The 25,946-nt window shown below is 46.0% G+C and overlaps 1 protein-coding gene across 1 annotated transcript; it reads left to right on the top strand.

The window, feature by feature from the left end:
• Window positions 1-215: 215 nt before the first annotated feature.
• LOC146798791 (protein LBH-like) lies at window positions 216-17,817 on the top strand. The gene is made up of 4 exons (XM_085628002.1): window positions 216-881; window positions 13,862-13,950; window positions 14,184-14,400; window positions 16,696-17,817. Exons 1-4 carry the CDS (start codon window positions 875-877, stop codon window positions 16,746-16,748), a joined length of 366 nt encoding a protein of 121 aa, XP_085484128.1. The 5' UTR covers window positions 216-874; the 3' UTR covers window positions 16,749-17,817.
• Window positions 17,818-25,946: the final 8,129 nt, after the last annotated feature.

The raw sequence follows: 25,946 nt of genomic DNA, 5'->3' as shown, positions 1-25,946 counted from the left end.
TGAGGCGCTTTGGCAAAGCTGCGTGAAGATCTATACGAAAGTCAAGGGGCTGCACGTTAGGAATGAGGGGGTCTCCGTTTGCGATGACGAAGGTGGAGGAGGGATTAGTAGGTGCCGAGGATTATCCTGCAGAAGCCGACGGGCCTCCTGTGCGTCCATTCGACGTTAATCCCAGGAGAGCGGCTTACCTTTTCCCCCTGCTCAATCCGGCGCGCACCGCGGCCTTGCATAGCCGCGTAGGTATCCGCGAGACAAGACCCCTAACTGTTTGCTCCGGTCTAACGCCCACGAGACCTGAAAAAGCGGCCTCCTGGCACGCGAGTCCTGAAACGGCAACCTCCTAGCACGCGAGTCCTTCTGAGGCAGTGAGGCCCGAACATACGAAGAGACCCGAGCCTGGGACCTGAAAGTCTGACCGTCGTCCCTACAAAATTTTACATGGAACACTCGACGACCGGAAGTGCTGGCTGCTAGAACCTCAGGCCTTCAGACATCTGAAGCACAACTGACGGCCATCAAGCCTCCCAAGGCCTGAAAGAATGAGCAGCAGACTCCAGCTCCCATGAGACCACAGCACTGAGCGGGGGTGACAACAGACCCCCCCCCCCCTTCCCAAGACAACAGCACTGAACCACAATGCTCCCAGAGGTCTGAAGAGGTAACAACCAACCCAAGCATTCGAAGTCCACAGCACTGAATCACCAAGCCCCCAGAGACCGGGCCACCACTGGACTTCCGCAGCACTGGTTGTTTGCCCCCCACCTCTCCTACCCCCAGTCCCCAGTCCCCGTCCTGCCCATGTCCAGTGGAGGTATCCTGGCCTGGCTCTTCCTCGGGCTTCACACACAGCCTACAGCAACAGACGAGCTAAAAAATGTTGCGTAAGTACCTGTAATCCTACCTAAATCCCAAGAGTGGCATATTCTAGTGCATAGTCAACGTGTTCTGTGGCCAGTTTGTTTTGTTACATTTCACTCTTATAAATGTCTCTGATCAGCGGGGAAAATTGAGACTTTATTTATCTAGTCCAGTTTTGTGGTCTGGTTTGACAGCACAACTGTCGCTAAAGAATTACGCCAGTATCACTAGACAGGGGCCTTGCCTCCACCCACATGTTGGGAGCTAGGAGTACATGTTTTGATTGGGCAGAAGTAGTGTGCTTCTACACAAACAATTATTGACATTTACCCAACTGTGATCATTTTATTTATTTATCCAGCTGCCTTAGATTTGACTTTCAGAGGGACATACATGACATTATGATGCTGTAAAAGTGTCTCAGATAACTAGATCATTTTTGGTGCTTGTCTTTCTCTGGCAGCAGCACAGATGTGAGGATTGCCGCCATGAGGAATGTTTACCATTCCATATGTTGCCGAATTTGTGTGTTATATTGCAATTGGGTCGGAGGGTCAATGCAAGAATGAGTGAGTGGATGGGAGATTAGATGTATGAGTGCAAAGATGAGTGACAGAGAACATGTATGGTGAACTACTGAGTGCCTAAACGCATCAGTGACACAGGAGGCACTTTCAGTTTTCAGCCAGAACCACTGCCATTGCCAGTGCTTGTTAACATAATGCTCCTACCGAATAGTGTTGTTACTGCATTGTGCAGCAAGTAGCACAATATGTCTCTCATGTAGCACACAAAGGGAGAGGAACCACCTCTAGGTGGTGCGCTTTAGTGCATTTACTTAACTATATGGGATAAATCTCAGGGTGATAGGTTTGAATAGCGATCTGGAAGTCGAAACATGAAGGGCATGAAGGCATATTGCCAAAGCTGATGTCGTTTTTTCTCACTGCACTGTGAAATGTAAAGACGTTGTTAACCTATAAATACCGGCTACCAACTTATTTTTATTATGGAATTGTCTTCATATATTTTAACATACACCCAGTTGTATGCTTTAGCTTGCCTTAAATCTCAGGGCATTTTGTTGAGCTCCGTCTGACCTTGGGCATGCTTTGATGGTGGCACTTCTGTTGTTTGCAGAGCGCCATCAGATTCCTTAGTCTCATTGCATTGTTTTGCGCTTGGCGAACAATTTGATGTGCTAGCATCATCACTGGGTGGCACGTGAGGCCTGCAGTTGTGAAAAGCGGCAAGATTTGCAATTGTACACAAAAGGATGTGGGTTATTGCATCACAACCACACATAGCCTAGATGGGGTGGGAAAGTGATCTGTCGAGACAGTAGGTTTCCTTCTGCTTGTGATCTTATAGCCTGATTGCTGAAGGAACTTGCAACTGGGGTGCTGAGAATCCAGAGCACGGTGCTGCTAGAACTGACGACACTGGACCAGTCGGTAAGAGCAATGATTGTTCTCCTTTATAGGTTTGATATAATCTCCTTATGGCGCAGGCCCGTCTGCAGAGTTGTGTGGAATTATCGGATCATCAGGCTCAAAGCAGCCGGTGAGGCCACAGAGCCGCTTGTGAGGTCTTTGACTAACCTGTACTGTCACAGAGTGCCCTTTGAGAACATATACCAGCCTGCAAAGCTATTGAGTGGTCTGTGAGGACACAGGCCTGTGAGGTCATAGACTAACCAGCATTGTCATTGAGTGACCTGTAAGGTCCAAGAAAATCTTCTGAGGATTCAGACCAGTCTGGGACGTGGTAGAGCAGCCATTGAAGTCATAAAGTGACCTATACCATCACAGAGAAATCTAAGGTCATAGTGCATCCGATAGGGTGATAAAGTGGCTTAGGCCATAGAGTGATTTTTTTTTTAATGATTCTTTTTATTAAACAATCATCGGTGTAAATAGACAATACAGAGGAGCAGACAACGTATACAATACAATAGGTACAAACGGTGAATTTAGACAATCATTACACAAATAGGAAAATCACGGGGAGGGTATGTCATCTTGATCATTGCACTGAGGCGGCACACAGATATCACCTCGATAGGTATTCCATGGGCCCCATATACGAGACCACTTCTTAGAGCATCCTCTTGCCAAATACACAGTTTTTTCTCTAAACATGCACCAGTCAAGGTTTCTTTCCCAGGCCTCCAGAGTGGGTGCGAGATTTGCTCCCCATAGTTGGGCATTATTCCTTTTTGCCAGCATAAACCCCAATGTGGCCCAATGCGTCTGGTGAGTATTGAGATCTGTGGGTTCCCAAACATTCAAGAGGCATCGCCTCACCTCTGGGTGGAGGGAGACATGCAGTACTTCGTTAATTGTAGCATGCACCTTAAGCCAATAGGAGGTAATGTAGTCACATTCCCAAATAATGTGTATGAACGTGCTTAGGAGGCCACAGCGCCGTTTGCATTCTCCGGTGTCAGACCACCCCATGTGCATTAATCTTGGTCCAGTAATGTATATCCTGTGAAGGATCTTCAGCTGCACCAATCGTAGGCGCACTGGGATAGCCTCAACTCTGGAAGAGGATACTGCCACCTGCCAATCCTCATCATCTAGTTCAACCCCATCTTCCATCCACTTATCCCGTAAAAGCTGAAGAGGATCTATCATGTGGTAAATTAACTTTTTATAGATTAGAGAGATAGTTTTGTCTGGGAGGTGGCCATCTAAAATTCTGTCCTCTAGGGGGGAAGTTTCCGGGGGAGCGGTCCCTTTAGGTAGAGTGGAATGGAGGGAGTTCCGGACCTGCGCATAGCGAAAGCGTTCTGTGTCTGAGAGCTTGTATTCAGTCTGAAGCATCTCGAAGGAGTTAATCCCACCCCCCTCCAGACATCCCTAATGTATGAAATTCCAATAAGATCCCACCTGTCAAAACCTTTCGTGGTCCAAAAATCGCCGAGTTGTTCAGAGTCCCAAAGGGGGGTAGCCAAGGTCAGTTTCAATCTCCATCCAAGAGAAGTGCTGGCGTCATGCCAGATTTGAACAGAGTGTTTAGGAGGGCCAGTCAGTGCAAATCGTTTAGGCCAGGAATACAGCGCTCTGTTGTAGTTGCCCCCTGGTAAGAGCCATCTATCCATGGCGTAGCAAGGATCGTCCTGGCGACCATATGTACCATGGTTGTTAGCTGCTAGATGGGATGCCCAGTAGTACTTTTTAATATCCGGGAGGCTAATGCCTCCGTCATACCAATTTAATGTTAATTTATTCAGGGCAATCCGAGGTTTACTGTCCCAGAGTAGGTCTCTTTGTAAGCCCTCAATCTCTTTAAAGTAGCACAGTGGGACTAGATCCAGGGTATTGTGCAGGGCATAGAGGAACCTGGGAAGGGACATCATTTTGAATAGAGCGACCCTGCCCAACAGGGAGAGGGAAAGTGACTTCCACCTGGCAATATCTTTTTTAAGCTTGTGAAGAGGTGGGAGGAGATATAGGGCATATCCAGCTGCGGGGTCAAGCGAAAGGAAAATTCCCAAATATCTAAACGCCGTGGTATTAAATTGTATAGGGCAGTTTCTCGGAGGGATGGGTGACTCGCCCCGTAGAACAAATAACAGGGATTTACCCCAGTTGACAGTGAATCCTGAGAATTTACCAAACACCACAAGTATGTCTAGAACCACTACAAGAGATTTATTAGGGGAGGCCAAATAGAGTAAAATGTCATCTGCATAGAGGGAGATGCGGTCCTCCCAGCCGGGGGACCATCGCAACCCTCGTATCATTGGGTCCCAACGGATCCATGCCGCCAATGGCTCCAGGGCTAGGGAAAAGAGAAGGGGAGACAACGGACAACCCTGACGGGTTCCCCGACTAAGCGAAAATGGAGCTGACAACTTGTTGTTTACCACCACTTGGGCCAGGGGTTCGGCGTATAGAAGACGTACCCATTGAATGTATCTTGGGCCGAATCCCATCTTTGCCAGAACGGCCCAGAGGTAAGGCCATTCAGTGGTATTAAATGCCATGGTCGCGTCCAGGGATACGATTACAGCTGGTTCACGGAGAGTGTGAGCTCTATCCAGAACTCCATGCACTCTGCGCAGATTCAGGGCCGTGTTCCTATGTGGCATAAAACCAGACTGATCTGGGTGTATCAAGCCACTGATCACTTTAATCAAATGATTGGATAAGAGCTTAGCTAGTATTTTAGGCTCAGCGTTAAGGAGAGAAATATACGAGGCACATTCCATTTTGGGTTTGCCCTCCTTAGGAATGGCAACAATGGTAGCTATCCTCTGTTCCCTAGGCAGTACCCCAACCTCTATGGACTCTTCAAACATAGATTTCAAATATGGGGCAAGTTTGTCAGGTCTCAATTTATATAGTTCAATGGGGAGGCCATTGGGGCCCAGAGCTTTTCCGGAGTTTAGGGAACGAATTGCCAAAGCTATCTCGTCCGCCGTCAAGGCACTGTCCATATATTCTCTGTCTTCAAGAGAGAGGCAGGGGAGTTTAATGTCCCACAGCAATTCGCGCGATTCCGCCTCTGTGTGTGGGGAAACTGTTGTGTATACAGTCTGCAAATCTATCAACTATTTCCTGCGGGTCCGTTACTGGGTTACCTCTCTCCACCCCAAGTTCAGGGACCAGCCTGCTCGCCCATTCCCTCCTATCCAGCCACGCTATGAGTTTCCCTGCTTTATCACCCAGGTCATAGATCCTACCTTGCTATTCTCTGCTGAGGGTTTTAGCCCTTTCGGTGACTAGTGCTTTGTAGTCATGCTGTTTGAGGCTCAACAGGTGGAGATGTCACCTCTGCTTCTAGGTCTCTCTCCAGTCTATAGATTTCGGTTTCGAGTTCTAGAACCTCTTTTTGCATTTCTTTTTTAGAGCCAGAAATCAACGATAGGGCCAGCCCCCAAATAACAGTTTTGTAGGCTTCCCATAAGGTCTGGGAAGAGGATACGGACCCCACGTTCTAAGAGAAATATTCATCCATTGCTTTGATAAGGTCTTTATGGATTTTGGGGTTCCGAAGATGCCAGGGATTGATTGGGGCAAGTCTACCTACTCATAGAGTGATTTATATATCCCTAGAGTTGCCTTTGTGACCTTAAGGAAGCTCAACAGGTCAAATAGCAGCCTATAAGAGCTTGGAACTGTGGAGTATTTTATGGTATTGCACTCATAACGTGAAATTATACGTTTTACGTGGCGTGTGTTGATTGTCATCACAAATGTGCACTGTAAGCTGTAGACACAGCTGGCTTGCTCTTGCATCATGGCACATTTATTATCATGCTAAATAAGCATTTTATACACAACCGTTGAAGATGACATTATCAGTGTGTGACTCATAGCAAATCTAGCAGTACAATTGTTTAACATTCACACAAGCCTGTGCTTTCCATTTTCACGCAGCACTGTGTTGTGCAAATGTTGGTAAATCTAGGCCTGTTTCTATTTGTACATGTACTAATTGATTGTTTTTTGTTCTTCAGTGTGTGTCTCATTACTCAGCAATCATGTCTACTATTCCTCCTAAATGTAATACACCCTAGCCTCTGTTTTCCTCTAAGATTAAGGACCTGATTTAAAGTTTTAGTGGACAATGCATTACATCGCAAATATGAAGAAGGAACTTACCCACCACACCCTTAGTTTGGCCGCTCATATATGAGCCAGTTTTCTGACGAAGTAGGAACCATCAGAGTACATGCATCAGACCACCCGCACTATATCGAGTGGACAGATCGGTGCCCTTTCTTTCTGTCCCTCACCACCAGATAAAACCCCACGGTGACAGACAGAAAACAATGACCTCTACACCTTTTATTTTTTAGGTCTCGCTGAGCCAGCGCATGCGCTGCTCTGTGAGTCATTTAGTGTACGGGTTTTTAAATTGCTGCCACAGGCTTTTGGTGGCCTAAAGCTTGCGTGCACGTGAGCGTGCACACGCGCAGCTGCCATCTCGGACACACAGCTCCCGCTTCACTTGATCGCGATCACTTTCACTTTCGTCCGTGTCACTTTCACGGCCGCACGGCCAATGCTTGTTCTGTTTTAGATGGGACATTTATTGCATGCCTGTCCGCCCTTGGGGGAAGTCTTGCGAGAATAATTTATGATGCAATGTGGTCTGATATATTGTTTCCTTTCATGACATAGAGGCATTTCTTAGTTCCTCACTTTAAAAAAAAATGTCCATGATAACCAAAAACTATGAAAAAAATGTAAACATCATTTTGGTTCAACATACTGACGAGCACTCCTCCCTTAAGTGTCTGATTTAGAAAAGGGCGCCTCAAACATTTCCCGAAGTAAATGAAGGAGGTTTTGAGCCAACTCTTAAATTTTGTAATAAGGCTCTTCGATGAAGCTGTTTCGTTTTGCACAATCTTGGAGCCGCGTCGTTGGTGTGTTTTTGTATTTTTTGGGTGGTTGGGAAGGTTTCCCTCTTTTTCTTCTTTGGTTCTTGCTTTGATTGCTTGTGGTTCAGTAAGGTAGGTACCTCAGCTCAAGTTTTTTTCTGGCCCAGCCAGTATCTGGCCTGGAATGCAGTACTGCTGCAAGTGAAGATACAGCAACCTAAAGTAGCATTGTGACACTCCCAACTAAAGGGGAAAAAACAATCTCTCCATCCATTTAAATACCAACATATCTCACACACATCACCCAGCAATATTCCAATATACCTAAACAGAAAGACACCCATATTGATGCCCCAAAGTGTCTAAAGAGGGAAAATACTGTACATCCCTACCCAGCAATGATCTGGTGTACTTGGAAAAAAGATCCTGTGCATACCCTTCCAGCAATGTCCAAACATGTCTAAAGGGAGACGACGACTTGTATGCCGCCCATTTACTTCTGAACATACAAAAGGACAAAAGCGGGTTAATTCTCCACCTAGAAAGGCAGCATACCTAAAGTAAACAAGCACTGGCATAGCCAATAGGTCTCGCTTTTGGGACCTTATAAGTATTTAGTTATGCAGCACAATATCCTTGGTGCAACAACAACTGTTGCATGGCTAAACACTTATAACGTCCCAAAGACGAGACCTATTGGCTATGCCAATGCTTGTCTGATTTTGTATCTGAGAAACAAAAAAATGTGGTGCACGGCTGCCAGAAACATGACAGCCCACACCAAACTATTTGCACCTTCACAAAAGCCGTGGTGGCGGCACCTCCTGTTGATGCTCAGAGATCATGGCAGGGATGGCGGTGATCTTTGAATCTGGTGCGAGGCAGTCCTGCTCGATGGTGGAGGAGATGACCTTCACCACCCTGACACATGGTTGCCTCCCACCAGGGTCTAAATCAATCCCTTAATTACTATGAAATACTTTTCTTGAAGATACTGCATTTCTTTGTGCTTCAACAGGTGAGTCTTTGGGTCATAAAGGTGCATGAGAAGGACTCAAGTAACATTAAGTAATAGAGCAGTTTGTAGCACAGCCTATGCCATTATGTAACTCTTTGTGATATCAAAAGTATTTCAAGGGAATTATTTCAGGTAATTACTAAACTTACCAGCAACAAAGGAGCAAACAGAAGTCAACTTTTTTGCGACTCATTTGCCTACTGCTTCTGTGGTAAGGTTGACCGAATCTATAAAAAAATTGCCACTCATAAAAACTCATCCTCTAGGAAAGATACTTACTATAATCCACTTCTATCAAAAATGTACTCCGGATAGCCTTGAACAAACAACTTTCTCTGAATTCTCTTCAGTTACACCTGACCAGGTGAACAGGATAATTCTCTCTGCTAAATAAGGCTCTCCATCAGACCCATGTCCACCATCTATGGTAAAACGAATCCCCAGGCCTACTGCCACTACCTTAACTAGCATCTTTAACTCTATGTTTGCGACTAGACATTTTCCATCACTCTGGAAAAAAGCCTTAATCCTTCCTCTTTGAAACTGAGTTTAAACCCAGAAGATCCTATTAACTATTGCCCCATTTCCCGACTACCACTTACTGCAGAAATTGCAGAAAAAGTGATGAATCAACAATTGATGCAATTCATCCAGGACAACCATCTTTTGGACCCAACTCAGTTTGGGTTCAGACCTGGACACTGCATGGAGACTGCTCTGATCAAGGCTACTGAAGAAATAAGGAGCACACTGGATAAAGGAGGAACTGCGGTCCTTATTCTCCTCGACCTGCCTGCAGCTTTTGATAAGTCAACCATACTGTTTTGATAAACAGTTTTGACGTGATAGGTATAAAATAGTAGGCTTTTGCCCTTTTAGGCTCTTTCCTGGAGGGAAGAGAGCAAACTGTGCCCTAGATGCTTACACCTCTAAACCATTTTCTCTGCATAGGTGTCTTTTGGTGTCGGGTCGCGGCGTCGTTTTCAATGGGAGCCAATGAAGACTTGCTGCTTGTGAAGACAGGAGAAGTGTCCGGTGGAATCCAAGGCTGGATTCAGAAGAAGGAAGACCTGAAAGCAGAGGGGACAGTGTTCAAAGTCACTTGGCAGTAACCTGGGGCAAGGAAGATGGATGCCCACAGTCGTCGGGTGATTTCAGGTGATCCACGGGTGTCTTGACTCTTCAGCCACGAGGTTCAGGAGGCGTCAACGAAGACCAGGAGCTGGATTCAGCGTGTCCCACGAAGTCTGCAGCTTACTGCGGTGTTGTGACCAGATTGGTGCCAAGAAGCCTTGGTAACAGCAAGTCTTGTGGAAAGGATAAAAAGTCAGCGGTGCAGACCAGCAAGGTCTGAGGGACTTACCCAGCAAGGATACGTCAGGGCAGGCCTGGAGCAACCAGGGGAGCCCTTTGGAACTGTAGAAAAGTCTTCTGGGGACCCACAAGCCAACCGGCAAGGTATCGTGAAGAAGCCTCGGGAGGATTCACTGAACAGGGGCCCACGGTCACTCGGGATGGGGAAGGCCTCTGATCTTCGGAGGGACTCCTGCTGGAGGCTTGAACCACACGTGGTCCAATGCACAGGTTCGTAGAACGTCGTGAAGGGGTTGCACTCGAAAATAGTGCACGGTACCCAGGGATTGCGGTTCCTCATCACTCGTGGGGTCCACTTGCCTCAGCGTCGCTGGGGACTCACGATGGCCTTGGAGAAGTCAGGAAATCCTCTTCCTGGGCTGCAGGGACTTTGGGCTCCGGGGTTCCACAAGGGTCCTCACTTATCCCTACATTGCTTAACCTCTATGTAACGGCGCTAGCACCACTAATTCAATGCTTTGGTTTTCTCTAACCTATTATGCAGATGACGCACAAATTGTGCTGTCAGCTGTTGTGAGAAGTTGACCTGGTATATGCTGTTCACTAGTTAAAGTGGACACTTTGCACCAGTACAATTCGACTCTTATGGTAGTAGGTTTAAGACAACCTTTAAAGAAAGCTATCCTAGTGGTAGCTGTGGAGAGCAGCCTTCAGGTTAAGTCTTAAGAGGAATGGAAAGCAGCTTGTTTTACCTTATAATCTCTTGAATCACTAACTGAAAGGACACCACACAGGAATATATATCAAATATAGATGTATTTATTACTAACAACTCTCTGCTAATCTCTTTATGAGATTAGAAGTCAGGAACATATGCACAAATCAACATTTCACAATAAGTTAAGCACAAATATGGCTGGGGCCCTAGGGGCGTACCAGACCATATACCAAAAAAGAGACTTAGAGATAACGACTTGCAAGGGGACAAGGCCTAGGGCCATCAGAAGCGCTGGGGCCTCACGAAACCACCCAAGGCAGGTAAGTACAGGACCCACGGGAGACGCATGCAGTGTGAGAACACAGCCGCGAATCCCTATTGACTTCAATGGAGCAAGTCGCGATTGGAAATGAAGAGTTTAAGGATACTGCGGGAGAGTCTACAAGCAAGTCACTTACAAGGTAAGTAGTTCTAGAGCCAACACCCACAGGAGCACCGTAGTGCTGGAGTTACCTCACCCAGGGAAGCCGGGTGCATAGGTGTCTTTTGGTGTCGGGTCGCGGCGTCGTTTTCAATGGGAGCCAATGAAGACTTGCTGCTTGTGAAGACAGGAGAAGTGTCCGGTGGAATCCAAGGCTGGATTCAGAAGAAGGAAGACCTGAAAGCAGAGGGGACAGTGTTCAAAGTCACTTGGCAGTAACCTGGGGCAAGGAAGATGGATGCCCACAGTCGTCGGGTGATTTCAGGTGATCCACTGGTGTCTTGACTCTTCAGCCACGAGGTTCAGGAGGCGTCAACGAAGACCAGGAGCTGGATTCGGCGTGTCCCACGAAGTCTGCAGCTTACTGCGGTGTTGTGACCAGATTGGTGCCAAGAAGCCTTGGTAACAGCAAGTCTTGTGGAAAGGATAAAAAGTCAGCGGTGCAGACCAGCAAGGTCTGAGGGACTTACCCAGCAAGGATACGTCAGGGCAGGCCTGGAGCAACCAGGGGAGCCCTTTGGAACTGTAGAAAAGTCTTCTGGGGACCCACAAGCCAACCGGCAAGGTATCGCGAAGAAGCCTCGGGAGGATTCACTGAACAGGGGCCCACGGTCACTCGGGATGGGGAAGGCCTCTGATCTTCGGAGGGACTCCTGCTGGAGGCTTGAACCACACGTGGTCCAATGCACAGGTTCGTAGAACGTCGTGAAGGGGTTGCACTCGAAAATAGTGCACGGTACCCAGGGATTGCGGTTCCTCATCACTCGTGGGGTCCACTTGCCTCAGCGTCGCTGGGGACTCACGATGGCCTTGGAGAAGTCAGGAAATCCTCTTCCTGGGCTGCAGGGACTTTGGGCTCCGGCGGGAGTGGTGGAGTTTGCGACCGTTGATTGCAAGATTTGGTGCCTGCCAAGCAGGGGAGTCACTCCTCGACTCCAAGGGAGATTCTTCCGTCTTCCAGAGGTAATGGAACGTCGAAAGTCCGGGATTCGTCTTCAGAGCGTCGTCCAGGGGTATCTAGTTTGCAATGGCAAGGGTTCCCTAACTTATACTGAAAGGAAGGGAGGGACTATCTCTATGACCCCACCTATGGGAGGGTCAGGGGAGTGGGTGGCTACACCCACTTCCCTTTGTCCAGTTTCGCGCCAGAGCAGGGGCAGGTAGCCCCTGAGCCGGTTTGAACTGGTGTATGCACAGAGGAGCCTACTGCTCCCCAGTGCAGGACTTCAAAGCACTCTAAGAGTGCACCCACCCAGCCCCAATACACTAAACCCTGTCTGGGAGGTGGTCACACCTCCCTGTGACAGGATACCTATTGTTGGGCCTCCTCCACTGCGAGTTTCGGTCATCAGCAGGAGGGCAGCCCAGTGTCTGTGACTGGTGGCATCCATTTTGTGATGCCAGGGCTCTTCAGGATTCTACCTCGTCTCCACAGTAGGTACATGTCTATCCCTCTAGAAGGGTGGGATCATACTCCCACACCAGTTACTGGTGTGGGGGCATGATTCCAAAGCGTTTGACACCAAACACGACATGTTTTGATGCAGCCATTCCAAAGTTAGCATTAACCGCGAGGTTATAATGCACTTAAGAGTATATGGTTTGACCGCATTCACAAACAGCCCCAGAGAATGGACTCTGAGAGCTGCAGAGGGGCCCTGCTCAGGCAGAGGCACCTCTCACATGGAAACCAAGCACCCTGCCCTCAGGATTGATAGGGCCTGCCTTAGGGGTGACTGATAGGTTTATATGTGTGTGCAGGGAAAGATACAGTGAACCTATATCTCAGTGAGGGGTGCTAGCACCACCTCACCCAGGCTGCAGCAGCAGGCCTGTGGTGTCAGATTTAGTCTGCTTCCCAGGGGTGGCATAATACATGCTTCAGCCCCTGGTAGGCCTGTGAAGTACCTATGCCCTTGGTACCTAAGGTACCATATACTAGGGACTCATAAGGCACCACAGTATCCAATCACTAGTGCACCTAATATGCACTCCAGGTTGTTTAGAGAGAACAGAGAGGCTGGGGCCCTGATTAGCAGGGTCCCAGCCAGACTATAGCCAGAAACCAGTGTAAACATCAGAAAAAAGTGGGGGCAACATAAGAGGCAGATCCTACTCTCCTACAGCTGTTAACAATGTTAACATCATTGGTGTCAATTTCCATGATTGCATGCAGGCAATCAGTGTCTGGATGAGCAACCACTGACTAAAGCAAAACTAGGGTGAGACTGAGGTGATTCTTTTTGGTAATAATCCCCAATTTTGTTGGGACCACTCCCAACTCCAGTAAAAAAGGCAAAGAACCTAGGAGTTGTGATTGATGACAGGCTAAATTATGTTAGTCAAACTAACTCTGTGGTTTCATTCTCACTCAACACCTAGATGCTAAGAAGACCGTAATTACCACCCTAGTTCTTTCAAAGTTGACTATTGCAATGGATTGTACTTTAATGCAAGAACAATATCTCAATAAATTACAAACCCTGCAAAACGCAGTTGCCAGAATGCTCCTAGGTATACCCAAATTCAAATCAGTCACACAAGCTATCAGGGGGCTTTATTGGCTGACAGTTAGGAATCACATACAATTCAAGGCGATCTGTATAGCCTACAAGGTCTTGCATGATATTGGCCGTGAATCCCTGAGACAAGCTTTCAAATGGTATGAACCCCGCAGAAATCTGCGATCAATGGGGGGCAAAGAAAGCTGGTGTCACTGGATTCAAGAAGGTGAAATGGGGAGGAAGCAGCTTTGTTATAGGGGCTACCAAAACTTGGAATCTGCTTACACCTCACATCAGGGCTGCTTCCTCCTTGCTTGCCTTCAGAAAGGATCTGAAAACATGACTATTAATATTTAAATTCCAATTAGGACTCTTCCAGTTGTGCTTAAGCTGTTTGCTAGTGCCCAGACACCCAAGGGTATATGAGCGCTCTATAAATAGTTTAACATAACATACTTATCCTTCATAATAATGTGGTTTTCAATATTCTTGCTACGATGTTTCTGAAAGAAAATATTTAAAATTTGCTTTTTCTGGTAGAATTTCCCTTTTGAAGAGCTCCTTTTTGTGTTGCGGTGACAATTCATCCTTTTGATGCTTAGTGCCGCCTTGTGTTCTTCCACTGCAGGCGCCGTGATGACCGAGCTGATTAAAGGCCTCGAGATAGGACCGGAGAGACTGGAGCGAAGGAGCAGTGAAAGCACAATACCTTTCCAGGTACAGAGGGGTGAGAGCTACATGCCCTACCAGGTGTACAGAGGCACTGAGGCTTCATCAAAGGAGGGAGGGTGAGTTGTGTCTGTTGCAGGTTTGATAGCCTCTGGTGCATGAGTCCCAGGTTTACCACAAGCAGCATTTGAGGTTTAGGTGTGCTGACACCAGGAGTGCCATATATGGGTGTGAACAGAGAGCTATGTATCCAACTGTTTAATTCTCACTGCTTCCCCTAGATCTTCCCGGACCCTTGTGACTCATATGAGGGGCAGATTAAGGTGCGGGACCGCCTGCCCTCCATTGTAGTGGAGCCCACTGATATGTGTGAGGTGGAGAGTGGTGAGCTGCGGTGGCCCCCGGAGGACTTCCTAGTTGCGGACGAAGAACAGCTGGAGAAGCAAGAGGAGTTGGAGTCTAACCAAGACGAAATACATAAAGATGAGGACCCCCCAGGCAAGTACCCTTCTCGAGGGGGTGAGGGCGGGCCTAAAGCAGCATTGGCATTCTCTGGAAATGTTGCTAAGTGAGTCTAGACTTCATCTTTCTATACCTGGGCCAACTTATTCAGGTGTGATGCAGAACTTTCAAAGCCTGCTATCTGGCAGCATAGATTTCCAATGCCTGGCTGGAAAAGTTTAAATACACATAGACACAACTATAGACATATACATGATAGACTGACGGACGTGTCTCACACAAGCTTTCCCCCACCACCATGGCAGTGATAATTAAATGTGCAGCTGCAGCCCGTGCAGGTAAGAGCGATGGGGCCCGGTTGGAGGGGATTCGACAGAAAACCACAAGGAAAAATTCAATAATAGATTAATTTTCCCTTATCGTCGTCTGTCGAAATCCCCCACCCACCGGGCTCCACTGCCCCACTGCTCTTACATGCACGGGCCGCGGATGTAAATGTGTCCCAACAACACATTGTTTAAATCCACTGTAATATTAAAGACCCATTCAAATACTTATTACAGTGCGAATATCACATTTTAATTTACCACAGTATAGTTAAAATGACATTAGAAAACACTGATTACTGCCTCACAGATTGCATGTAATAATTACTTTATGCAGTGAAACAACTGTTTAAAAGTATGGAGGTCTCCACAATGTGATTTTAGCTGGGGAGGGGCTGGAGTGATGGTGGTCTCCGGTCTGAAGACACATATGTAATGCTTTTCTCTCAAATTTTTAAATATATTTTCTTTGTCAATATTTTAATTAAACTGTCAAGCGATTAATGTGGAGGGTAAATTGTCTTTACTTGACTTTAATCTTTCTGCAAGAAGTTTGCTTGTGGGTTTAGTATAAAAGGAAGTCTACAAGTCTTGTGAATATCTCCTAATCTCCCTTTCCCCCTACTGACTAATTGGTGGATATAGATAACACTTCCCTGTGGCTTAACTATGCTTGAAACAGGAAGGATCTTTTAAGTCATTCACATCTTTCAAATGGGGCCATTCTTTCTCTAATTGTGTTAGGACAATGAGTTCAACATCCTATGCTTTCCACCGATCAACCTCGAAAAAATGCACAATCTAAGATTCATTTACCTAGAACAATTCACCCAGGCCTCAGTTACTAACCTGAAAATGTTGTATTCGCCTGCTACAATTATCATGATTCAGTGGTGCTACATGCTGTCTTCCACCACTCCCATTGTCCTTCAGCTCTTCAAATCATTCTCCTAAAAATACTTCATATGTACTCCAGTTTTAGATAATAACCTCTGAACTGCTCTGATACCATTATATGTTCATTGTAGACTCTTGATTCTGGCAACCTAAATAAAAAAAACAATGCTTACTATATGGTTCTGCTCTGCCACATTAGGGAAAGTGATGGTTTGAAGATATAAACCTCTAATGCTGAATTAGTGCAGTTTGCCCGTGGTTCTCAGTGACCACTTCATTGATAAACAGAGGTATAGCAGACAAAATCAAAGACCTCATTTCTTTCTTAGGGGAGTGTTCTGCCCCATAGCCCATTGGGAACTGGCGATCAAACATTACAAGTACAACGTATAATGTTTCCACATGGCACATTATATTTTGTGCTTTTTTTCTTGGAGCATTGGGTACCTTCTTGAGAACCTCTGGAACTTCCCAATTTTACCACACACCACATGCTTACACTGCAGAGGTTTGGACATTTCACTCTGATCATAATGAGCTTTGAAAATACTAAAATGAAGGACTTTCTTTTTGAAGCGTTTTCTCAATATTTATCACTGTCCCATTTTCCTGTTTTTCTTCTGTAGAAAAGAGTTAAGAGAGCTCTTAAGTCTGTTCCTCACTGGCTACTTTTTTGTGTCTTTATGTGCCTTTGTTTATCGTTAGTCCCTTCCTACTCTCCTAATGTTGCTGTTGAAGTTTGGACTGAGAAACCCTACCAGAAACCTGACTTTACACTTTTTCTGCTGTGACTGCAGGTTTTGTGCCAATAATATAATAACAAAGAAATGTATTTTTGGATTATTATTTCAGACATTAATCTACCTGGGACATAAGATTAACAACATTGGTATCTATTTCGTATAGATGTTTCTTAAGAGTAGTTCATTGTTAGGTACCACTATACCAAGTTTCTATCAAACAAACCTTTTACTACAAGCTTTTGTGTGCTCCTGAACTGCAGAGACACTATACCTATTCCCACTATTCACCACAGTTAAATTTATGAAGTGGCATAATATAGTATTTACACAGATGCACTTTTTAATGTCAATTATTGCCATTTCAGATGCTGGAAAGGAAGATACAACTGAGGCAGTACCAATGGCAAAGCAGATGTGAATAGCTGTCACAATCACAGTCAGACCAAGTGTGAATCCAGATTGCAGCTATTGTGAATACCTCACGAAGCATAGTCTGCGAACAAAAGTGGACAATAAAGCTTTGTGAATCCTTGGACTAACCTCTATAAATTTAAACAAAAGGGAATGAAAGAGCCCAAGCATCAACAGGTAAACACCATCTACCTCAGATTAGCGACTCTTAACAGCCACGATCACTCAACTTCACTTTGACTAATGACTTATTGCACTGGAAGACAACGTCCAAAAAGATACATTATAAAGAAAATGTTAACTTAAACATTCCTGCCACTAATCAACAGCCCCAGTGAAGAGGTTCTCTCCTCTATATATAGAAGAAAGATCGAAGAAGGCCAAACTACAACCTACGTTACCTTCAGCCAGGACTGTATTACTAAGGGATCAAATTCAACACCCTTGCCCATTACCTTAAATGACCTTATTTAATGCTTAACCTACTCTCTATCTGATCCTCTTCAGGCCAAGCTGGTACCTTAACTACAGACAATTTCCATTCCACTTCTCAGACAATGCAGCTAACTACTTAAAAAGTGGAGAAACCAGTTGTGCATTTTGGTGATTTGACGTAGCCGAAAGACAACAAACGACTGCTGTTGAAAACACTGCAAATAAACATAAAAAGTAGCAAAGCCATTACTCCTTTGCACTGGCAAAATGCTACTCCCAGTGTATAAGAGAGTAACCTAGTACTGTGAGCTCTTGCTGCTGGCAATTGTTCACATTGGTGATTCAATATTTTTGATGCTGGAACAACTCGATGAAGAAGCCTTCACTGTAGGCCAAAGTCTAATTAAGATTAGAGCCTAAATAGATTAGAGTTCCCGTCATGTATGCAGTTGCACCCTTCTCCAGCATTGATGATGGGTCTGCACCAAAGTCATAGTTCACCTTCCGACACAGCGCATTGTCTGTTGCTTGTTGTTTTTCTAGGTGTTTTTCTAGGTGTTTGTTGCAGGGTTGTTCCACTTTCTTGCATCTCTGTTTGTAAATGGATCTGAGCTTTTGTAAATAAAGGTTTTTCTGTTTTGGTTTTGTCCATTCTTTTTAGTACGGTTGTGAGGCACTCAATGTTCTACCTGAAAGCCTTTATTTGAATGGGTGTCCTACAGTGTTACTGTTTCTAAAAGTTGAGTTTATATCTTACAACTAAGCAAACCACTTCAGCCTCATATTGTTACCCCTTAATCCTGAGCTCCCTTCTTGACCCATATCACAACTACTTTCTCCTGATCCCATCACTCTCCAATCTCATCTTTATTTTATTTGGACTGACCATATGTCAAACAATGCTGCATAAATGTCCCAGCACATAGCACAGAGGATGCAGAGGCTGATTACAAATATAAGTAGTAACATTATGACAGTGATGTTATGGGCATTAGAAAACTGTACATTAAATTCAACATCAAGATTTGTTAGACAACGTCATTAGAGTGGTGAGTTACAAAGGCAGAGTGCCCCATTAGGAACTGGTCAGATTTCTGTCTGAGACTCTGCCCCCACCCTACTCCAACCCACCCCACCCCACCATCCATCTCACAGTAACTGATCCCACAGTGGAAGTTTCTAGTAAAACCAGCTAACTCAGCGTTAGGGCCGTCGTGATAGATAGTTAAGACAAATCTATGTGTTATATGAACAAACATTCTCTGCCACGGGGCGTGGCCAACAGCAGAGGAAGATGGCTTCTTACTAAAGCTGCTCCTGCCACCCATCAGCACAATCCCCCAACAATCCGTTAAGATATCCGTTCTTATGGTGAGCAGACCTTACATCTGCAAGTGGCTTGCCACGAAGATGCCAATGCCCTGACCATTCTAGCTCTGAGTCGATCTGGGAGAGGAGATCACGGCTAGGCCTGTGCGGCGTGGCAAAGCCCCGGCCTCTCTTGCGCAGCAGACTGACGTTAGAACTATCAGCGAGAGGGCAAGGCCGGAATACGAGGCAGCAGCTCTCGAAGGCGCCACTCTGAGGCTGCGGAGTTGGTGACCATCCCCGGGGCCGCATCGATCTGTGCGGGAGGTGGGGACGCCCCTGAGCTAATGGAGGCAGAGAGATGAGGTCAAGCGGCATCCTCCGGGCTGATACGACCTTTGTGCAGTGGGCAGCTGTGTGGCGGAAGCCCTTGCTGTATTCTCCAGGTTGGCCTGCAGTTGAAGAGAGACACAGAGCCGGGTGAGGCACCAGCAATACAGCTGCGACCAGCGAGAAAGTGGGGAGCCAAGGGCTGTGAGATGGAGGAACTATGGACCGCCGCTGGATAGCTCCATCGAACACAGCCAATAGAGCTGAGGTGGCAGATGTGAAGGAGCACACTGAATAGGGGGCACCCCGCTGAGCCCCTGGGTGGAACCCCTGTGAGACCCTTCGAGTTCCGGGGAAAGCTGTGCTTCCATCAACCGTCCCTATAATCCTTGGTGGTGCGCAGCCCCGCACTGGACCTGGTCTGCCTGGCAGGGGCCCTGGGAGTCATTTAGTGGTTGTGACTGTAAGAAAGTGCCCTCTTTTTGCATGGTTGCCCCCACTTTTTGCTAAACTGCTGATGTACTTTGACTGATTGTGCCCTGGGCTCCTGCCAAACAGGTACCCAGGGCCTATGTTCTTTCCCTAAAACTGCATTGAAAACAAAACCCAATTGGCACTCTCTAGCCACAGGTCAGCGACTTGTAAATGGTACCACATGTACTAAGGGCACTGCGGCCAGGGAAGGCCTCTAAGGGCTGCAGCACTTAATGTGCCGCCCTTAGTGGCCCTGGGCCAGATGTACGACCTAGAATTGCATGCGCAAACGGGTTTTCGACCCGTTTGCGGATGCAATTTCAGTCTGGGCCATGTACAATTCCTCAATAGCGAGTCGCAATTCATTTGCGACTCGCTATTTAGGAATTGCGAGTCTCAATTAGGAAAGGTGCGTTCCCTTCCTAATTGCATCCGCAAATCAATGTATGAATGTTTTGTAACCGCAATTGCGGTCGCAAAACACTCACAAATTACCACCCTCTTAAAGAGGGTGGTAATGCAGTCGCAATTTGGAAGGGGACCCCTTCCACTTTGTAACTGTCTCGAAAAATATTTTTTAAGGCTGGGCAGTGGTCTCAAGGACCACTACCTGCCCTTCAAAAATTAAACAAAAACATTTCATCTTTTTCTAAATGCATCCCGTTTTCCTTTAAGGAAAACAGGCTGCATTTAAAACAAAAAAACTGCTTTATTTAAAAGCAGTCCCAGACATGGTGGTCTGCTGAGCCCTACATAAACACAAGGATCCACCTGTAGATGGGTTTCTTTTAGTGGAAGTTTTATTTCGCGGGTTAGAGTGTGTCTCCTACATTGGTTGGAAGCACACAGTGTTTGCTTAAATACTCCTCACACACCAAAAAGGCCCTTGGTGTCATGCTTCATCATGGGGGTCTTCCCAACCCGCTGCGGGACGGGGCCCAGCAGGCCACCATACCTGGGAGAGCCTGTCATTCTCAATGGGCTCGCAAATTGCGAGAGGCTCATTAATATTAATGAGCCTCGCAATCTGCGACCCCATTCGGAATCGCAAACACTGGTCAAACTCTTTTGTACCTGCAAAATAGCTCCTCGTAAATTGTGAATGGCAAAAGACTCGCAATTTGCCAGGCGCTATTTTGCGAGTCGTACATCTGGCCCCCTGTTCCTTTACACACTTACACTGCCTTTGCAAGCTGCGTGTTTTGGTGCAGAACAAAGTGAAGAGTCGACATGGCACACATCCCTGTGTGCAATGCCTACAACCCACTGCCCTGGGATAAATCAGCCACCCCTCTAGCTGGCTGCACTATACCAGTGGTGAAGGTACAGGTGCATGAGCCCTGTACCCTTGTAGTGTCTAAGGCAATTCTTAGACATTGTAAGTACAGTAATGCCATTAAGAGTATACACACACTGATTCCAGTGTGGGATTTAATGAAAAATGCTCTCAGAAGGCATCTTAGAGATGCCCCCTGAAAAACGACCTAACACTAGTGTCCAGGCTGAGTGGCTGCTTACCAGCTGCCACGACCAGACATGTTTCTGAACCCCTGGGTCGACAGCCTGCTGCTCTTGGGGGTCTGAAACAATGCACATCCTGGGACGAGGTGCCAAGCCACCTCCCCATGATGGGCAGGGTCCACGAAGGGGAAGGTTCAAAGGCTTGTCGCCTTTGTGAGCTTCCCAAGGCCTTTAGCTGCTTCCAGCAACTGGCCCCCACCGGTTCCGACCCCCACTTTGGGCGGGAGAATCGGCGGGAAAACCAAGTGAGGAATGGCGGTGTGCCCACCTTTGCCAACCCCAGCCCTCAGGTGGGGGAGGCGAGGTGAAGCACAACTCTCAGTCTCCGCCATCTTGCAAATGGGGGGACCCAGCCAACCAGAATGAGGCATATGGCCCCCTCCCACTGGAGGGTGGCATAATAGGGAGTGTACCCACCCCAAGTAAGGGGCCTATTTGTCCCAACCTTTACATACCTGTAATACACCTAAATCTAGTATTTAGGGGCACCCCTGAAACTTGCCTCCTCAGACAAGAACCGACTAAGAAGAAAAGAAAAAAAAGGACCGAAGAAGCCGTGCTAAAGCTAAGAAGAGGAGGACGCTCACTGACTTCACCTTAGCCCTACAGCCTGTCCACACCTCGAACCTGCAGAAGCGAAATCCCGGTGTGCCCTGCAGCCAGCAGCTTCAAGAACCGAAGGACCTGCCCTGCCTTCCACACCAAAGACTTTGTCTCCTGTCAAGACCATATTTGTTCACCCACAGACTCCGGCCAAATCTGCGAGTCTGCACCACTCTGCACCCCACGGCCCGAGTTCGAGTGGCCCAACAACACGAGGAGGGCTCCCCGGCGATCCTGACCTGAGATCTGGCGATCCTTACCTGAGATCTGGTGATCTCTGACCTGCCTCGAATCTCCAAGCGAAACCTGCAGCCTCTTTCTGGAGGATCCCCCCGACCATGACCAGAGCTGGTAAGAAAACCTGACGCCTATAGACACCGCTGCACTCCAAGTCCCAAGGTCTTGGACGGCCCAACCGACTGTGTCCCAGCATCCCCAGGCATCCCAACGTACCTCTCCAACCAGTGGTCACCTCCAGAAGATCTTCGTCCCTGAGCCTGCAGTCTTTGTTGCAACCGGAGAATCCCCATTGAAAACAACAGGGCACCTGACACGAAAAGAGCACTCTGCATCCAGCTGCCCCTGCGCCGCTGTGGGTGTACTTTGGGTGCTAACTCAGATCCCCCTTTGCCCTGAGTCTAACACCAGGAGCCTTCCTCCCACAAGCCTGTGGCCTGCTCGTGAGCAGCCACCAACCGGAGACCCCCTATCCCCAACTGGATAACATTGGGCCTCAGCACTCTGCACGTGGCCACCCTAGTGCCGCTGAGGCTGCTTTGAGAGTGCATCCTGGAGCCTGGGAGAACCCTTGTTCTAATCCCAGAAACTCAACCCCAAAGACCGAGTACTTACCTGTTAACCGATAACTTAATTTGTCTCCATAGGAATACTTTGACTGTTTTCCCTTGAAAATTGTTTTAAGTGTGGAGTGGATTTGTATGAAAACCTGAAAGACCACAACTATACAAAACTGATTTTACTTACCTTTTCTCTCAAGAAATGTCACAGTGTGATATCTAAAGGTAAATAAAACAGCTGGCGTGCACTCTAATTTGACAACAATACCAAGTGAATGGTGTGTTCAATTGCAATTTTTAAACTTGGTGTGCTGTCCCTGAGGTGGTTCCACCCTGCCACCTAAATACAAAGTGCGAAAGTAACTGGAGCTGAATGCTCTAGACAGGGACTGCACTACCTTTGAAAACTCAAAAATGAGTATATGACAAGATTAACTGAGCAAATGAGATACTATAGGTGCCTGAGAACAATTAACATAGCTGTGACAAGTATGTACAACTGATTTGTCAAAAAAACATACAAATATGTGATAAAAATTAGATCAAGGCTTCTTGTTGAAATGTTGTTTAATCACACTCCTTTCGAAATCCAAAATGCAAAGTTCATAGTGAAGTAATCCAAATCAAATGTGGAATCATATAACAAAGCTCAATTTTCCCAATGCATTTCGGGTGAATTTCTCACCCTTCTTCAGGGGATATCTACAAACGAAATGAAATACATATATTCAGTAATGTGTATGAACTTGTAACGAAGTTAAAGATGGAAGGGCTCAACGCCACCAGAGAATGTTAAATACTACAGAGTAGAGTCAGAAAGTTGGAGAAGCAAACCACAATGAACAAGAAATTCATGGACAAATGGTATTCCATACTGAATAAATGTTCATTAGATCTCATTTTACTGATTGTGGAGGAACTCTCTAAGGTTTTAATTGATCTAGAATCAGAGATCAGTGAACTGCAAGGCTCATTGAAAACACGTATGACTGGGGAAGATTGGTCTAGTACTTTAGAGATGATTAATAACAAATTGGATGGTTGCGCCAAAGAAATACATGAACGCAAAGTACGTAAGTTTAGGCGAGACACTATTGATTACAAGCTAGACGAGGTCTACTCCTGGGCGGAGGTATATGCCCAGAAGCGGACCTTCTCAAAACCAGGAAATGCATCATCTGAGGAGAGCGTAGCCTCTGTTAGTGAAACTCACTTAACAAGACCTCCCGTACCAACTTTAGCTGACTCAGGGGCCCCAGCGTTACCATCTACCTCCAGCACTAGGGTCTCTTTTTTAGAGACAAGTCCAGCAGCCAACAATCCACCAATAAACCAATCCACTCTCGAGACAGCTTCCTCAAAACCCGCAGAGGCGGTGGAAAGCACAAAAACATTAAGCTCAGGCAGGAGACAGAAAAAACATTAGTCGTTAACATTTCTTCCTTTAACTTATCGGAGACGCAAACTGCACTTCTTAACAAAGGAACATCTTTTTTTCCAACTCACTACACCACTCCATTTCAAACTGAAATAGAACTCTACAAATTCATGAGAAAATTGAGATTGCGATACTTTTTCTCCACGCAAAGCTTCTCTGACCCAGTGGTAAGTGACAGTGAATATATGGAGTTTAAACCCAAAAGTACTTTCGTCTCCCCGATTTCACACAAAGTACTCGACACTTTCGAGTCGCTAGTGAAACATGATTTATCACATCTACATACACCTTCCAAAAAACATCAGAACTTGTCACTCAAAGACAAGACAGCACTCAAAAGTTTGAGGACTAACACGTCTCTGACATTCTTACCGGCTGATAAAGGTGGTGCACTGGTCATTATGGACACAAGCTTTTATGAATCCACAATCAGTGAGATGTTGTCTGATGAGTCTACATATTTACCATTACAACAGGATCCAACGGTAGAGTTTCAAGATACTTTGACTACTATTCTTAGACATGCCAAAGATATGGGATGGATCAATTCAAAAACATATGACTTTCTGTACAAGAAATACCCACGTAGACCACTCATTTACGCATTACCTAAGATACATAAATGTTTATCAAATCCACCATTTCGCCCCATAGTATCAGGGTGTGATTCCATCCATGACCTACTTGGCCAATACTTAGACTACTTCTTGCAACCATTTGTACAGGCAGGGTCCACGTATGTTCAAGACACAACTCACTTTTTGAAATTACTCAACAATTTCAGTTTACAGAGCTATGATGAAATATGGTTACTGACAGTAGATGTCGTAGCTCTATACACTTCGATTCCCCATTCCGAAGGCATTGAAGCGATTGAATGGGCATTGCTTCAAACGGACACCATCTCAGCTAACAAGGTTTTTCTTTTGGAACTGTTAAATTTTTGTTTATTTAACAGTTATTTTAAATGGAAAGACAGATTTTTCTTACAAACAAACTGTACATCTATGGGTTTTGCGGGAGCTCCCAGCTACGCAAATATCTTCATGATGAAGTTTGAACAAGACAATATCCTGAGTGACACTGAATGGACTGACAATCTTATCATATACCGTCGGTACATTGACGACATTTTCATTATGTGGCAAGGCAATAGACAAACTTTAGAAACCAAACTTTCCTCACTCAATGACCACAATCCTAGAATACAGTTCCCATACACACTGGACAAATACTCCATCTCGTACCTGGACGTTCATATTGAATTGAAGTCCAACAATATTGTCACTTCACTGTTCAAAAAACCCACCGACCGCAACAACACGCTACTTTACAGTAGCTTTCATCCAGAGCCCTTGAAAAGACATCTTCCATACTCACAATTCTTGAGAATCAAGCGCATCACCTCAGACACCTCACAATTGCACATTTCTCTTGAAGACACGAAAGAACAGTTTTTGGCACGTGGATATCCTAGGACACTTATAGAATCATCAGTTGAACGACTAAAGCAGGTTCCTAGATCCACATTACTAGACAAAAAAACAAAACCTGCACAAACCAGAGAGATTTTTGTGTCCAAGTTCTCTACCCTCTCACCTGCTATCAAAAAAACCATACTAAATAGATGGGATCTGCTACAAGCAGAACCAGACTTCAGGAATTTGTTTAAAGATCCTCCAATCTTTGCATACAAACGTTCTAATAATCTGAAGGAACTTCTAAAGAAACGCGAGTTTACAAACAATCAGGCACCAAAGGGTATGACTAAATGTCACAATTGCTCCCACTGCAACAATGTAATTACGGGCGTATCTTTGGCTCATCCCTGGTCGGGAAAACCAGTTAAATTTTATTTCACAGCTAACTACAACACGTCAAATGTGATATATATAATACGATGCCCCTGTGGCTTGTATTATGTTGGTAAGACCGAAAGATCTCTCCGCACCCGCATCACGGAACACAAGAGTCGTATCCGTACCAGATCTATGAATTCACCACTAGCAAGTCATTGGTGTGACGCACATCATACAATTGCTCAATTGAGGTTCAGTGTGATCGAAGTCATTAAATCACACAATGATCGTGACATGACCAAGTTCATCATTCAAAGGGAATCCTTTTGGATTCGGTACCTTAACACCTTGAGTCCCAAGGGCCTCAATGATAAAATTGAGTTTGCATGCTTTCTTTAGCATTTCCCCCATCATTCTAGAGGAAAGGGAAGTTGGGGTTTGCCGTCATTGCATCAGAGCAGCCAGCTTATTCTGTCCACCACAATTCTAAGCATCATACA

The sequence above is a fragment of the Triturus cristatus genome, chromosome 9 (genome assembly GCF_964204655.1).
Source record: "Triturus cristatus chromosome 9, aTriCri1.1, whole genome shotgun sequence".
Taxonomy (NCBI): Eukaryota; Metazoa; Chordata; class Amphibia; order Caudata; family Salamandridae; genus Triturus; species Triturus cristatus.
The sequence above is the reverse complement of the archived record's forward strand: the minus strand, read 5'-3'. Positions and strand labels throughout refer to the sequence as shown.